The sequence below is a fragment of the Mesocricetus auratus genome, unplaced genomic scaffold (assembly GCF_017639785.1).
Source record: "Mesocricetus auratus isolate SY011 unplaced genomic scaffold, BCM_Maur_2.0 Super-Scaffold_100013, whole genome shotgun sequence".
Lineage (NCBI taxonomy): Eukaryota > Metazoa > Chordata > Mammalia > Rodentia > Cricetidae > Mesocricetus > Mesocricetus auratus.
In genome coordinates, this window is record NW_024429196.1 from 51,335,883 (window position 1) to 51,353,849 (window position 17,967).

At 40.5% G+C, this 17,967-nt stretch overlaps 1 protein-coding gene across 5 annotated transcripts in view; it reads right to left on the minus strand.

Moving 5' to 3' along the window:
* Positions 1 to 17,967, minus strand: part of Cdkal1 (CDK5 regulatory subunit associated protein 1 like 1) — a 523,909-nt gene that overhangs the window by 117,422 nt on the left and 388,520 nt on the right. For all 5 annotated transcript variants that reach the window (XM_021225040.2, XM_021225041.2, XM_040755764.1 and 2 more), the window contains one exon: positions 6,499 to 6,561. In XM_021225040.2, the coding sequence (XP_021080699.1) occupies positions 6,499 to 6,561 (63 nt within the window). The remainder of the gene's footprint in view (positions 1 to 6,498; positions 6,562 to 17,967) is intronic.

The following is a 17,967-nucleotide window of genomic DNA, read 5'->3' on the forward strand; positions in this document are numbered from 1 at the left end:
TTAGAAGGAAGCCAGAGTTTTTGGATTAGGTTAGCATGGGTTAGACGCTGTGAAAGCAGGGAACAGCTGAGCTAGGACTGTAGCAATGGTGACAATCACACGGCCATCTCCAGAAGGAAGGCATTTTAGTACATGGAAGCAGTTTTTATATTCAAAGGGTTGTTCATGTGTGCTGTATTCCGTGGCTGGATTATTTTTTTGTCTTTAGAGGGGGAACTGAGGGGTTGAGTTTAGTCTTTCCTTGAAGTTTTACATCCCTGTATTCTGAGACCACAACCTGAGTGTGACTTTTGTTTAAGGATGTGTGTCGATGTAACTAACAGTGAGGAAATGCTGTCAGTTAGTCATTTATTCAAAATCTCCTGATATTTAGCAACATCCTTAAAATTACTTTAAAAGCATTTTCGTCTTTGCCAAAGATGGAAAATAGAGTCACATGCACAAATGGCTCTGGGCAATCTGCTACAGAACTGTTTTAAGCATGGCATCAACACACCAGATCAATAACTTGTTTCTTTATCTGCACATGCCATGAGAAATCTGGCTACCATAGAGTGCTGGATCAATTAAAAACTGAATTTGCTATTTCCAGACAGCAGATAGCTCGAGGCTCTGTAGGGCCAGCAGGCAGGGATCCAAATCCCATCTCTCTCTGGAAGCACAGCTCACAGCACTCTGATGCTGTGCTATGTTGGAGCATGGCGGAGTGGGGGGATGAGGACTTGACAACGCAGTGGCTGTATCCAGATTGAAGGAGGCATCCATCATTCTTCAAACAGCAGGAACTGGGTACAAGAGCCAGGTGAAAAGACTTTTGTTGCTTTGCATCTCTACAGCATCTGATTAATGGACATCAATATAAGGCTTCTGAAATGAGACTTACATTGACTTACAAGGTGCGATGCAAGTATTTATGAAACTGATGTAACCAAGATGCCCAACCACTTAGGGAAGAAAGACTGTTGATGTGGGTTTCTCCTGTATACTTTTACTCAAAGCAGAGCTGATAAAATTTCACCTCACATTTTCATTTCTTATTTTATTATATTCTATTATAATTTTATTATATAAAACTGCACCAAGCATGTTTGCATAAACAGTTTTTAAGATGGTCTTGGGAAGCGTGGGTTATTGAAATAAACTTTCTGTATATTTGATATTACAATTAAAAAATGTGCCTGGAGTGTGAGGAGAAATTGCTCAGTGGTTAAGAGCCCTGGTTGCTCAACTGGATCCAATTCTCAGAACCCTTATGGGAGCTTACAACCTTCTGTAACTCTAATTCCAGGGGAATTACATTTCCTCTTCTGGTCTCCATAGTCACTGTATGCACATGATACATAAACATATATGCAGGCAAACATAATATATAAACTATATATAAAATAATAAACTAAAACTTCTTGGGCTGGTCTCAGTATATAAGTGCTTGCCATACAAATGTGAGGGCTATAATCAGACTCCCCAGGCCCCAAATAAAGCTAGGGAGATGTGGTGACTGCCTGAAATACAGACTTTGTGGATTCCCAGTACATTTTCCCACTAAAACACCAATGTTTCCAAAAATGGAATATATACATCTACATTGTTTTCAAATAAAATGTGTTTCATGATACAAACTAATCCTAATGATTAACCCTGGTGTTGTTAAAATGCATTAGGTATCTGCGTCTTGGGGTCCTGGGCATCTGCGCTTTCAGAGGTCCTATTAGCGGGTGCTAGTCTTTATAGCCCACTCTTGCTTTTATTTGGTAGGACGCCACTTCTTTCTAGAGCTCTGGATTATTAAAGCAGTAACTAGCTTTTTCTTAACTGTTGTTGGGGTTGACTTAGTGGTTTGGGCAAGCAGACATGTATATTGGTTAGGGTGGATTTAAACAACAGAACAGACTGTTGGTAGATGAGGGACCAAAGATAAAATGAAGTGGTGGTGAGGATGGATTTCAACAGTTCTCTGAGCAGTCTGGGCCCGGTTGGTTCTTATGCCAATTCTGAGCTATGTTTTGAGTTAGCCTGATCTTGAGCTGAAACAAACACTGATGTTCACCTTCCTTTTATTGAGAGGTGAAGCTGTCAAGTGCATTCACACACACAGCTATTTTCTGAGACACATGAATTTATTTGCAATTTGTTGAAATATATATTCAAAAATAGCCATCACCAAAAGACAAAAAAAACCCACTTCAACAAAAACAGGTGATGTATAATATTTTTTTTTCCTGAAGCACAGCCATTAGCATATGTCTACGTATATAGAAAAAATTTTTTTTTGCTTTTGTTTTTTGAGACAGGGTTTCTCTGTGGCTTTGAAGGCTGTCCTAGAACTCACTTTGTAGACCAGGCTGGTCTCAAACTCACAGAGATCCACCTGACTCTGTCTCCCGAGTGCTGGGATTAAAGGTGTGCACCACCACTGCCCGGCTTACAGAAAAATTCTTAACCCAAATTCCTGCTAAAGAAAAGACAAGATGTGCTTTGCAAAACCTAGAGAGTGCTACAGCAACAACACACTAGAGATGCTATTAGTGGGGAACAGATGAATCCACTGAGATGAACTGATTTAGAATGCACTCACTCCACTTTGCAGATGGAAGAAGCCGCTACAGACCTGCACCAGGTTTTCTAACTTTTTCCTTCAAAGTGGTTTCATATTTTATAGTGACTTTTTTACATTAGCAGATGATAATCATCTGTGTTTAACTAATAAACCTAGATTTCCCTTGGACACATACATTCTGATAAGATCTAACAAGAAAAAGAAAGGCAAAGAGAAAAAGAGAGATGCATCTTTTATGTGTATAATATTTTCTTCAGGATAATTGACATGCATTTAAGTAGGAATATTCTAATGATAGCCTGCCCTAACTTACCTGTGGCTTACAGTAAGGAAAAACTCAGTTCTGGATGGATACTGTGTGCCCTTCAAGGCCTGCAGGTGGGCAACCTCTCCTAGCAGTTAGTTTACAGTTTTCAGAAACCATAAACATCAGTTATTAAAATAGTAGAGGGCAAAAATGGATAAAATATAATCAAATTCCTTGCTATACTGGGTTGCCTTTCCTGATGTTCCCTTCACTTAGAACAGATAAAAGAGAATATGTGCTGGTCAAATCCGCTTAAATGTTCTTATTATTGGAAACATTCTTGACAACAATTTTTTTTAAATGAAGACACAACGGTCCAAAATGAAGTTCTCCAGGTCCCTAGCTGCATTTTCAAGTTAAGAAACGTTTCCCAACATCTATTTAGATACACGCTTTGCTGTTCAGCTTTGTTTGCTTTTTGCAAAAGCATTTAAGAGAAAACTGAGTGACCATTTACCACCTACACAAAAGCTTTAGGGTGTGATTAAGAAAGGAGCCCAGCCTCACTGAAACAGCATGTTTGTTTAACCTGGTGACTTTCCTATGTCTGGGTTTAGGCAGGAGCAGCCTGGTTGTGGTGAAGGGGGAGGGTGACAGGAGAGCAAACACACCTGACTCACTGAGACCAGCCTGGAACACTAACTGCTCTTTGTAATGACAACTGTTTTAGCACTTACCAGTAGGCAAGGCTATCATTTCACTGACCCACTGTAATTTGGGAAGAAATCCCAGGAAATGACGCCAGCTGAGGCGTAGCAGCTCCATTTCTGAGCTCACTCAGCATAATGAACCCACTGAAATGCTGAGTTTTTCTTCTTCGGCACACAAGGACATCAAGGGAAAAAATGAACATTGAAAGCATAGCCAGAGAAAGAAGAATATGAGTACATTCACTTTCCAGACCTAGCCTACGTTTATTTTAGTCTCCCATCTCTAGTATTATGGAAAGTTTCAATCATATAGAAAAATACACAGAAGAACGAACCCCCACAAAGCCATCACTCAGGTTCCATAATTGTCAACACATGGCCCAGCTTACTTCATGCACCGTATCCTCTCCTTGGGATTTTTTAAAAGCAGTTTCCAGACAAGCAATATTTTACTTTGTGTAAGGTTTCATTTACAATACACATGCATATTTTTCTAAAGATCACTCCAGAAATCTCATTGAGCATGAGATATTTAAATCAACTTTAATCACATCTTGTAAAACATTTTACACTCAAAGCTATGTACCTAGAAAACTGATTTGCCTAACTGTAATTGGATAATTAAAATGACAAAGTAGTGTGAAACACAACTCTCTATTATCTATTTATAGTAGGGAGAGAGAGACAATGTCTCAGATTGAGAAGATGATTATGTCTTCCTATGGCTCGAGGACATTCTAATTGACGATGAAGTAAAAGTGGTTTGGTTAAGATTTACCTGTATAGGGCTTGGGAAGTGGGAGGAGGTTACTAACAGCCAGGAGCTGCCTAGGACACCCCTCCCCTTCTCTACAAACATGCAGAGTAAAAGAGAATGCCAACAGATCAACTTTTATGGGCTCAAAATCACACATCTAGCAGCCTAGCTCCTCGTAATAATTTACTAGTAATCTGAGAGCAGAGATCAAAAGGAATTCCATCTAGCATTTCTGTTCAATTCTTCACTGCCAATGACTAATTTGTAGGGGAATGAAGTCCGATGAAGCCAAAATCATCTGAGGTGACTTTGATACAATGCCACAAAAGATATGAAGAGGAGCCAGTAGGAGCTACAGATGGCTAGGCTCCATTAAGATTTCTAATAAAAGAATAAAGGAATTTCCCTCATCTGTGAATTTTAAAATGATAGAAGTAGGGAAAATTCAGGGAACTCAAGCAAAACCTTTGATTGTCAAAGCTTTTGAAAATTTGTTGTTCTCAAATGCTAACTTTAGTCATTAATGCACTTACACAAATTAAATGGCCTCATGGAAGGGGGCAGTACTCCCCACTGCAGTCTGGCCAGTCTTGGGCCAGTGCTGTCACATGACTATTATGTCACCTTCTCACTTCACTTCCAGATGTTAATGTCTCCCGGTCTCTTTTCAACCAATCCCTCCTTTCTGCAAATTAACTAACTGTGGTTGGAAAACATTACTCTGAAATGATGGTTTTTAGTATCACACATCTCCACAAGGCATAAATACTTCTGTTATAATTTTCTGGTGCTAAAGTCAATTAGTCCCTTATTACACACTAGAAACTTCTAAGTTCTTTGAAGTTCCATCAACTGCTGGCACATTCATTTTGTCTCCTGAGTCCAGATATCTCTTTATTCTCAACCAAGGAATAGCTTTTTACATTAATTATTTTGACTGATTGAAAAACTTCCCTCTGCATCTGCCTGCAAGTTCATAAGACTCAAATTTACAGTACATTTCAACTGTGTGATTTGTTTGTTTGTTTCCTTTCAAATCACTTCAAATTAACAGAGTTAATGGAACATTTCAGGGCATAAACCTTTTATAGAAGCCTCAGAAAACCTGTGATATGTTTCTCCATGAAGATGTAGAGTACAAGTTCTAATATTGGTCCCAAACATATGAATTTTTGAATTTAAAAATATATTTTTTTATTTTATGTGTATGAGCATTCTGACTGTATGTATGTTTGCATATGACATATGCAGTGTCTGTAGAGGCTAGATGAGGTCTCTGGATGACCTAGTATAGGAGATACAGAGAGTTGTGAGTCACTATGTGGCCTCTGGGAATTGAACCAGAGTTCTCTAGAAGAGCAACTAAAGCTCTTAACTACCAAGGCACCTCTCCAATCCCTGATTTTTTGTACTTTTTAAAGGAGCCCTATCTTTTACAAATATGTGGCGAAATGCTTATAGGTAAAAACACACCCAAATTTCTTCAAATGTAAGTGGTGGAAAGTTTGGCTATGAACTGAACAGGAATGGCTGTGAGTCTTTCTCAGTAGCAGGAGGGAGTACAGGAGCCCTTACATCTCGGTCTTCTGCCTTGCTAGTCTTGGAAACAGCATTTCCGATATCAAGCAGTGTGATGCTGCTTGTACACATTATTTGATACACAGCAAGTATCAGAACCATGGAGGATCAAATTTGATAGTAAAAGTTTCAACTGTCTCTCCCCATTCCAAAGCCTGGTTCACTTGCCATAGTATTTCACAAGAAAAATCAATCAACTAAAATAGTAATCGCCACCTCCATCTCAAGAGAACACCTGAACTGTCTATGGGATCTGATGCTTCACTGATAGTGTATCGCTGGACTTGGCTTGGAGCAGAGCTGGGGAATGAGCCCAGGGCTTCTTGCATTCTGGGTAAGTGCTCTTTCACAGAGCAACCAGAGCAACAACTCTAGCTCCCTGTAACTACATTCCAATTCAGAAAAAAGTAAACAATTGAGTTCAGAAATAGAAATTTTGTTTAATTTACAAGACATTTTAAAATAGAAATACAAATGTAACTGGTTATGCATTTCAAAATCATCACATACTAGTGAAAACTATCCATTTAGAATGATCTAGATCTGGAGGCATCATAGCCACGCACTCCCTTAACTTGTTTCATACTTAGAACAGGAATTGTTGTCAAATGCTCTAATCCCAAACACACTAATCACATGCTTCTCTTACCTTGTGATCATATGGATTGTAGGAATGAAACACCCGAGAGAGATCTTTTGTCCTTTGCTTTTTCTGTGGAAGAAAAATCACAAATATTTGAGTTGACAGGTAGCAAAAAATACATGTATATGCATTTCTCTATCTATTTATAGATATACTATTGCTTGCTAAAAGTGGACACCAGTCAACTGATAGTTATATAGGTCAACTGTTAGACAGCAGGCAGGCTATCTTTTCCTAGAACAGTGGTCTCAACTTTTCTAATGTGTGACCTTTAATATAGTTCCTCAGGTGGTGACCCCCAACCATAAAATTACTTTCGCTGCTTCTTCATAATTATAATTTCGCTGTTAAGAATAGTAATGTAAAGGATTTTGGAGTTTAGAAGAGTTTTGCCAAAGCGATCATGACTCATAAGTTCAGAACCACTGTCCTAGAAGGTTTCTGTAACTAAAGCTAATTATCATCACAAACTATTTCAAGTACACACCTAGGAAACCTCAACACACATTTAGGGTGCTTTCAACTCCTTTTGAATGCTACCAACTGATCCTCAAGCACTAGAATCTACTTGAGTGACATTGCTGCTGAACCAGGCTGCCTGGCACATCTTGAGTCTGTCTGCTTGAGCCTGCAGTTGTTGGGGGACCTTAATTATGAAACAGTTCTATAGCCCTGGTACCCGGCATGATGTATCCTGTACACAGTACATATTCAACAAATAATGGTTTAATGAATCAGTGACACACTTGAGACAGAGAAGCATGGAGCCATCACAAGCCTCACAGGCAGCTATGAAAAGACAGGCCCTCTATTTATAATGAGGTACTCTTCTGAAGTTAAACATAGATTCTACTCAAACCTCAAGCCTGCTACCCAGGCTCTGTGACAAGGATAAATGCAGGGTTCTCCCATCACGCTCAGCTTGAAAAGAAGCTTCTTTGTTTGCTACTGCATGCTTATATGGTTCCATATCAATTTCGTGTGCAAGTATGTGTATATACAACACACATACACATATGGAGTTATTACTATCAAAGGTAGGAGGCTATTCTAGATTGTTGTGACATTTGCTTTCCATTTCATACTCCATCCTTGCCAAACTTCTATGGTTGTGTGTACAGATTCTCATTCACCTGTTATAGCTCTGAAATCCAAATGTTTCCTGCAAATCATTTTTTCTGTTGGCTTTTTTTTTTTTTTAGACAGGGCATCACTACATACCCAAGGCTGGCCTAGAACTTGCTCTCCTACTGCTCTAGCCTCCTGAGTGCTGGGAGTGATGGTGTATCCTACTATACCAGTTTACACATCAAGTTTTGATATAATAGCAATCTTTATATAAACATTTCTATAACTCTGAGAGTTTGTATTATTTTAAGAAATAAATTGTGCATGTCCAGTTTCAGGATCAAATTGTATACATACTTATGGCCTTGATATGGTCAACTTGCCCTACACTGTTTCTTCCGATTTGTCACTGCACCAGGAGTGAATGAAGACCACAGCTTGAGAAGGGCACTACTGAGATGCTTTCTCCTTCGTTTAGGTTAGATATAGTCTAGACATACAGAACTAATTGCTTTTTCACAATAGACACAGAAAACTTTCTCTTTTTATTGCAGAATTCATTATTTTTATCTTTTGTCCAGATGAATCAACTTCTATTACATCTTACCTTTTGTCATGGAAGTAACCCATAATATCTGTGATATTAAACTAACATGCAACTTGGCTGCTTCTGTTGGAATGAATCCTTGCTAAGTATCCTTGAGGCCTAGGGTAGCATTTGCCACCTACTGTAGTCTTCTTGAGTATGTCCACCACATACCTCTGGATTGCCAGGGATCTGACTTAAATCTGATCATAATTAAGGTTGCATATGAAAGTCATTTAAATACACTCATAATTGTGAAATAAGGAACAGGTCTGTAGGAAAACTATATTGAGAGGAACAATTGCATGGGCAGAGTTTCTAATCAGTTGGCCTTATTGTCACAATCTGACACTCATTGATGGCCAGCTTTTCCTGCTGAAGTCCCACCTCTTCTGCCCCTCTCAAGCAGCACTTCCAACTACCTCACTGAACTGATACAGTCCCTCTGATCTTTGCCTGCAGAGCAGAGATGTGTCTTTAAGGAAACAGGAAACAGTTCCCTTGGTTAATGTAATGTTAGTCCTATGAGCCTTGTAGTGTATTTTGAATAGTCACTTGTCCACCAGAGTTTTCATTAGCTTATGATTTTTCTCTTTCCTTCCTTTACACCCACTTAGTTGGTGGAATGGTTCTTGGCTATACTTCAGTCAAAAGAAAAATGATGAACACTAACACTTCCTTCAGTGGGAGACTTGATGTAACACATTGGGACTTTTTTTTTTCCCAAAAGGAAATTATGCTTGTGAAGATAAGATGGGAGACATACACCAATAATCAACTTAGGAAGTGCCCCAAGGCTGAACAGCCTCAGAAATGGCCCTGTTACCAGATTGAGCTGGCAGGTAAGAAATGGCAAGATTGGATAGATAGCCCAAACCCACATATGCCCTTTAATCTCCTTTTTCTTTCTTTTTATTTTGGGGGGGGACAACTAAAGTTTCATGTAAGTTAAACATATGTTCTACCATCAAGTCACATTCAGCCATACATATACCTTTATCATAAGCTACTTCAAATAATTAGGAGAGGAGGCGGGTAAAGGTAATTAACAACACTATCTGAATTACATCATCCCCCAAAAGGAAGCAGCACTCTTTATTCCTGACAACAAATTAATTATAGACTCCTGACTAAGAAAACCATAATAAACACTTCAACAGAGCTATCTGGATATCCTAAATATTCCTCCTCTGAAGTCAGTTATACAGCCAAGGGTACATTTTCAGAAATATAGAACAAAGGTTGACAAGTTATCAGACCATCTCCTGTTCTTATAAGCAAGTTTCGTTGACGGCTGGGGAGATAGTTCAGTTGGCAAAGTGACTGCCATGGAACCATGAGGACCTGAGTTCAATTCCCCTAAACCCATGTAAAAGGTCAAACATGATGGCACATTCTTATAATCGTGGGTCTGGAGAGGCGGAAATAAGTTGATTCCTAAGATTTTTCTGGCCAGGTAGCCTAATCCTCAAGCTCCAAACTAATGAGAGAGAAGGGTCTCAAAATATAAGCTAAATGGCTCCTGAGGAACAACTTCTAAGGTCTGCCTATGACCTACACATACATAGCCTCATACATGTGCAGATTTTCTCCCATATGCAGTCAAGTAAATAAAATTTTATTGAAACACAACGACACCCATTCATTTGTGAGTACTTTCATGCTCTAAAAGCAGAGCTGAGTATTCACAACAGTGAGTATAAATTCCACAAACCAAAAGTATTTACCACCTGGCCCTTTACAGAAAAAAAAAGCAGCTAGTCACCTCAGTTTACAGTCTGTGTCCCTAACACATCAGCCAGCCACCCTCTTGACTGAAAATCAAGCAAACAAATTTCCAGCAAGATGCCCTGCTCCTTGTACCTCCTCTCTGAAGGCAGATGACCAGCAATCATAGCATGTATGCATCCTTGATGCATGAAAATGAGCCAGTGAAGCATAACCACCAGCTGTCTGATTCTCACAACTTGACTTCTCAGACATTCTGTAGGAAGGTAGAGAATACTGCTAGTCAGTTTGGGGAGCATGCAGCAATAGATCTGGGGTTTTCATAGTATTTCCAGATGTATCCTATGACTGAAGATCACAGAAGCTTCAAGAAGAAATCTTTTACTAAGTTTTGAAGCCTCATGGGTTGCACATATGAATAATGAAGAAGAGGCCATCATGCCTAGTGAGCATGCTTCTCAGATAGGCAACGGGAAGAAAAACACTCTGCAGGAATCTTTGAGCTTTGCTTTCAGCAGTTTTAACTGAGACCCAAAACTGAGTCCCAAATGGAATAATTAGGAATTCTCCTATTGCATCAGACTGCATGTCTAAATAACCTCTCAATTTTCAGCCTGTTTAACAGTCACACAGCCACCTGAGAATTCTCTAAGCATTTAAAAAAGTAAACATGTAGAACAAGCCTAATGATGGACTTGTAACCAGGATGGTCTGGCAAACATTTCTCCCAGAATCTTACAAGGTACCTTCAAGTCACCTTTGCCACCAGTACCCATGCATGGACCACAGAGATGGAGAATGGCAGTTCTGCTGTCTAAGTGGGATATAGTTGGGTTTCAAAACAAGGCAGTATGTAAGTTTGCTAGAACACATACATTCTTTTTTCTGCTTTCCATTAAAACACCTCCGTCATTGTTTAATTAATTAGCTAATTAATTAATTGTCCTTTTTTTAAATTGAGGAGTAGCCCATCCACATCCTTCCTTCTATCTCACTTTACAAACTTGGTATTCTCTCCCCAAGGTCAGAAACATCTCTGGTCTCCTTTCCCTACACTTACACTCAACTCCTTTTTGGAGAAAACCAAACAAAGGTGAAAGATGTCCTTTTGAACAGTTGTTTGAGCAGCCCAGATTGCCAATGTTGTAACTATTTCAATCTCTATCAAAAGTATGCAACAGAACACACAATGTGATGCTTCCGTGTGTTCAGAGAGCCTGTTTCATGTGAGTCAGGGTAATGTCAGACACTCTTACTTTTCTTTCTACTGTTAAGTCAAATTCTCTAAGCACCTGTCTCTGGATGGAAACTTTGTGAATAAACCTGCTACAACAAAACACAGGACTTCACTTCATATGGATTCTCAAAAATACAGGCTTGGGGAGTACGATGTCATAACACAGCATGCTGTGTGGTACGAAGCTGAAAGCAGCAAGCTTGAGTTTCGACACACTCGTTTCTTTCTGCTTCCTGTATCTGCAGGGAGTCTAAGAAGTAGTTAACTGGGCAACTGGCAGGGCATAACACACAGATAAGAGGAGAGGATAAAGGGGCCACGATACTGTAAACTAGACTATCAGGTTCTGAGTGGCTGACTTCTAGGTCACATAGGAATAATTCAGGGAACATGACAATGATGGCCTGGTTGACACTAAGAGAGCTATGCCAGAAAATAATGTCAAAAGAGAATAAAGGAAAATGAGGGCTAGAGTATAATACAGGCCAGAGACAGACCCTTAGGAAGGAAGTCAGAACCACACCCTAAGTTCAGGGCCACAACAAACAAGAAGTTTAAGATGAAAACAATAAACGAGGGCCAGCAAGATGGCTCAGTGGGTAAAGGTGCTTTCTGGTAGCCTGATGACCTAGATTAATGTCAAGAACACATGCAAAGGTGGAAGGAGAGAACGTATGTTCCAGGTTGTCCTTTAACCTCCACATGCACACAGACACACATAGACTAGTTCAAAGGTATAGAAGCTAACAAGTGAGGGTCAAAGTGGTCCATGGTGAAGATAGGGCATGAGTCAGTGAGGACCATATTTTAGAAGAAAGAGAAATGGCAACTGAATCAGGGGCAAGGCAGCAGGCAGTCAGTACACCTTATGAGGGACATGCAGATGTTAAGGTGAGTTTCATGTATATCTGGTGATCTTCTAGCCTACTTCCTATGGACAACACTGGGTCCATTAAGTTTACTCTGCAATGTGACAGCATTTGGTTGACAACATCTGGAACAGAGTATCCCTTGCTTGACAGATCAGGCTTTCACAAAGTAGGAAGAGAAGCACTGAGTTGACAGGTACTGGTGTCTTTTATGGATGGCAAAAAGAAGGCTGAGTACACGGACACAAAAGGATGGATGGGGTTGAACTGATAAAAGGAAAGGTAAATGAGTAGAGCACATGATGTGCATTATGTAGCAACAACACATGGGCAAAATTACAATTCGGGAAGAGCTCTCCAAAGAGATGAAAGATGGAACCCAATGAGACCAAGTCCATCCCTCCCATGGAGGTGTGAGAAGCTACTGAAAGCACCCCAATCAAATGATAATACCCTCAGGGAAAGCTGGGATGAGGTGAGAGGATAGGCTGGATTATACAAGCTGAGAGGTAGGCTATTTATAGTGCTGCAGATGGAACACTCCTTACACAAGCCAAAAACAAATGTTTCTACCCATTGAGCTACAATTCCCAGTTCCTTTGCTTTTTCTTTTTTTCTGATTTTTTAAATTAATTTTTATTAAACTTAAAAACAATCTTATTTTACATACCAATCCCAGTCCCCTTTCCCTCCTGTCCTCCCATTCTCCCCACAATCGTCCTATCCCCCCCCATCCAATCCTCAGTGAAGGTGAGGCCTCCCATGGGGACCATCAAAGTCTGTCACATCATTTGGGGCAGGGCCTAGGCCCTCTCTTGTGTATCCAGGCTGAAAGAGTATCCTTCCATAGAGAATGGGCTCCCAAAGCCCATTCCTGTACTAGGGATAAATACTGGTTCCACTACCAGAGGCCCAATAGACTGCCCACGCCCCCCAACGGACACCCAGGTTCAGAGGGCCTGGTTCAGTCTTATGCTGGTTCTGTCAGTTCTGGGGTCTGTGAGCTCCCACTCATTCAGATCAGCTGTTTCTGTGGGTTTCTCCAGTATGGTCTTGACCCCTTTGCTTATCTCTCCTCTCTTTCTACAACTGGATTTCAGGAGTGAGGCTCAGTGCTTAATTGTGAATCTCTGCTTCTGCTTCTATCAGCTACTGGGTAAAGGTTCTATGATGGCTTTTAATGTAGTCATCAATCTCATTATAGGGGAAGGGCATTCAAGGTAGCCTCTCTATAGCCCTCAACTGAAGAATGAATAAAGAAAATGTGGTAGATTTACACAATGGAGTACTACTCAGCAGTAAAAAACCAATGAAGTCTTGAAATTCACAGGCAAGTGGCTGGAACTAGAGAAGCCATCCTAAGTGAGGTAACCCAGACACAAAAAGAAAAACATGGTATGTACTCACTCGTAAGTGGATATTAGACATACAGTAAGGATAACCAGCCTACAATCCACAACTCCAGAGAAGCTAGGAAACAAGGAGGACCCTAAAGGAGACATACGGACCCCCAAGAAGGGAAAAGGACAAGATCTCCTGAGTAAATTGGGAGCACAGGGAAAGGGAGGAAAAAGAGCAGGAGATAAGGGGAGGGGGGAGGATATCATGAGGTCAGGAAAACAAGAGAAGGAGAGCAAGGAAGGAGATACCTTAATAGAGGGCTTAACAAGAAACCAGGCATCCACAAGGATGACCCCCAACTAAGAACCCTTTGCTTTTTCTAAGGTATAAGAAGTACTTCCCTACTATTTTGTGAGAGAGACCTCTTCAGTGACAATAGGGAAAACAAAATAAAACAAGGCTGCAATGTCTCATGTAGATTTCACTCCATAGTCTCTAGTAAGAGCTGAAAAATAACTAAGATGATCCTTCACATCACTGAGTGGCTGCTCCACCAGGGTAGTGGAGGCCATGATAGTAGAAGCATTTCCTGCAGACAAGATGGCCAGTGCTAAGGGTAAAAATTAGGAAGAAGATGGGTCTGCTCACCTATCATAGGAAGTAGATTGGTCTGCTCACCCATCATAGGAAGTACATGAGTCTGCTCACCCATCAGAGGAAGAAGGTGGGTCTGCTCACCCATTATAGGAAGTGCATGGGTTTGCTTGTCCATTATAACAGTATACAAATCAACAGGTAGATGTGAAGTGTACAGCTGATTCAAAAGCATGGAAGATATCAATGGAAACACTTTTCCAGCCTTATCACAAGGACAGGGGAAGGTGACAACAGAGCAGCCCATTTAACTTCAGGTTCTCAATGTGTGACAAACCTGTGGGGAGATGGTGATATGTAATGAAATGGAAGGGAGCACAGCCATGCCTTAGTGTGAAAACACTCTATTTTATACAGAGAACACTTATTTACAAGGAAAAGTAATTCTTTGACAACAAAGGCATGATGGGCACAGAAGGAAAGAAACATTCATTTTTGTCACAGTTGTTGCCCAAATGAGTAGCTATTATCAGCAATAGGACAAAGTTTAAGTGTACCAAGTAGAAGGTTCTACACAATGATTCATTCAAACATGTTCTGCCTGGTCACTTCTGGGCACTCAAAATGGGCAAGAACCCAGGTGGCTCTAACTAGTCAGTAATTATTGTCAGTCTTCACTTTGCCATCCTGACTGGACACAATACACAGGAAAGTTCCCTACCATCTACTTTGTCATCTCACTGTTCCTTTTCTTTACTCTTTTAGTAGAAAGTTCCCCAACACATGATCTGTGGGCCAAATGGATACCTGTTTTTGTACTTTGAAGTTTGTCTTTATATTCTGCCATCCTCTACTCTAAATCACTGTTTTTGTCCCTCTGGCTGCACACAGAACCACCCTGGATTACATGATACTCATGTCTGGCTCCTCAAGTTAGAAGCTCCAATTCGGGGGATCTATGATATAGCCTCAGATTGTGTATAGACAAACATCCCAGGTGAAGTGGATATAAAGCCAGAATTTAGAACTATGGTTGAATCCACCACTGCTCACCCAGGGAGCATGAGTTTTCTAATGCAGAGACATCTGGTTTCACTCTCTGGAAAACTTGGAAGGCTCATATATTGGAGTTCCCGGTCCTGTGACAAATCTCACCCCACTCTTGATGCTAACACCAGTTGCCATGTTTGTTCCTGACAGAACCTGCTTTTCCTAACCCACTGACTCTTCAGATATTGTATTCATGCCACAGTTTCATTCAAAATAGACTCTTCTGGGACTGGAGAGACAGTTCAGTAATTAAGAGCCTCCCCACTTGACCACATGGTGGCTCACAAGCATCTGTAACTCCAGATTTGGGATCGGGTCAGATGTCCACTTCTGGTCACTGTAGATACTAGGCATGTACCTAGTGCATACATATAGGTACAAGCAAATAAAAATTAACTTTAAAAACAATCTCTTCCATGCTGTTCTCTGCCCATCCCAACACAAATCCTCTCTGTACAGAGCTCCTAATTACTGTCACTGTGTGTCAATGCCTCTCTGAGGAAAACCCCATGAGTTGGTCACTATGTAACACTCCATTTCTAACACTACTAACAGAACTGCATAAGGGAGATACTCACCTTATCTGCAAACGGTTCACACATTCTCTTCCCCAGCCTGCACAATGCTGATTCATCTTTACTGAGCCCCCCTGGGTCCTCTTAACTACCTGGCCATCTTTTCTTCTAACACCTCAATTTATGACATAACACCCCAACCTATTTCTTAGCTTCCCCATTCTTTTATCCTATTCCGTTCTTTGATAGAGTCTCTACCATGTGGTTGTTCCCCTACGTGAGGGCATCCTTTCTCCCTTTCCTACGAGCTTCATTTTTTCTGCTTCCATACATACAATTCATTCTCTGAACTTTGACGACAACAATCCATTGTCTACATCACCACCATTCTGCAGGCACCTTACTAATGCATCTGAAAGTAAGCTACCCGACACAACTGACTTGGCAGAGCTCATGAACTCACAGGGAGGAGACAAGCTGTATGCAGACTTAACCAGCAGTCAAGCACATAGTGAGTGCTGGTACATTGGCAAAATGAACTGCAAATGTTCTGGATGGCAATGTCTGGTATACGTACTGCTTAGTATGAGTGTATCCCATAGAATGAATATCTGATTCATGACTCCTAAGTAGATTGTTAATTCAGATGCCAGTTACCAGGCTGGATAGCACTATTATTATCATTACAGCCATAAATGATGCTTCAGCACTATCATGGTGAACAACTCAGTTTCACATCTGTCTTCCAGGGAATTTTACTTCGATTCAATTTATACACAAGGAAAAATTTTAAGTTATTTACATTTTCATGAAGCTCCTTTCTCTGGTAACAAATCCTACATAGGGTAGGAATGACAATGTTCAGTAGCTTTTGTGGGGTAGGAAAATAGCATGATGGGCAAAACATAAAGAGTAAGTGAAACAACCAATAACCGTTCAGTATGTGGTCAGACAACTTATGGGCTCTAAGATACCAGGTTTCACAGAAAACCAAAGTACCTGAGAACACAAGAATGCTGCATGCCAAAGTTTCAGTTTGGTTTTTATTGCTGTGATAAACACCTTGACCAAAAGTAACAGTGGGAAGGAAAGGATTTATTCCAGCTTATAGTTCCTAGTGCATCGCCTAGAGAAATCAGGACAGGAGTCAGGAACTGAAGAAGAGGCCATGGAGGAATGATGGTTTCTGGCATGCTCTTCATAGCCTACTCAGCCTGAACTTTTACAGTACATAGGACCACCAGCCTAGGTATTATATCTCCCAGGTGAGTTGGGAACTTCCACAACAATTACCAATCAAGAAAACACACCACAAGTTTGCTTATAAGCTTCCCTGAACCTCTATCACTTGGAAGCCGATTTCCTAGACAAAGCAAAGTAAATAAGGGTCATTTCATCCCCATTAAAATCGTTTCCAACAATCCTAGGCATTCTAACCCAAGTATCTGACACATCCCTGGAAGTATTTCATATTTTAGAATATGGGTTAGAGAGGTTCAGCTAGTCAAATCTGTGAAAGAAATCCCCAGTCTAAAACCCCTTGAAACTCTTCTGGTCAAAAGCACTTCAGAAAAGGGGAAACAACCCATGGACAGAAGCTTCTTCCATGCAGGAAGATGTTTCCATTATTTCTTGACTTTAAAACTTCCTTTCAGCACATGATAATGCTTCTCCCAGGGACATTTTGGAAGTTCACAGCTAGTGGTAAAACTCTAATGTCTACAGCACTTTAACAACCCAGCAGGTAACATGGAACAACTGTAGCAGCCTGTGTCTTACACTGTTGTTGTCTTTATTTTTATAAACTTCTGATAATTTTTTTATGGTTAAAGAAGGCAGGCACAATAGATTTATTTATTTGTTCCCTACCTGCTCAATAACAGTACTTGATAGCCATGAATTAATTGTTTTTTTTTGTTTGTTTGTTTTCTTTTTTTTTTGCCTTTTTTTTTAAATTTTATTTTCCAGTTTAAATTTAGATAAGAAACAAGGTTGCTTCACAAGTCAGTTCCAGGTCCCTCTCCCATTCCCTCCCTTCCTCCCGTGCCTTCCCCCCCCCCCCCCGTTATCCCCTCATTTCTCCAGGGAGGGTGAGGCCCTCCATGGGGGTGTGCATAGTGTGTCATTTCATATAGGGCAGGGCCTAGACCCTTCCCCAAGAGTTCAGGGTGAGATGCACCTCACAATTGTTTTAACAAGAATAATTTACAACTGAGCCAAAGAGAAAAGAAGTCAAGCTAGAGACATAAGTGTGAGAGTATAACATTTTGGAAGTTGATAAAACAAGTGTGGATGAGTTTATGCTCATCAGCACCTTGGCGTTCTCTGAAAAAAATTTTTATTGCCATCATGCTTATTTTCCCATTTGCTGATGTCCCCTCCCTGTACTGAATTTAACATTCAGTAAGGCTGAGGCTTGAAGCTGATGCTGTAGACATGGAATCTGGATCTTCCCAAGTCCTATTAATACCTACAGCCTTGTACCAG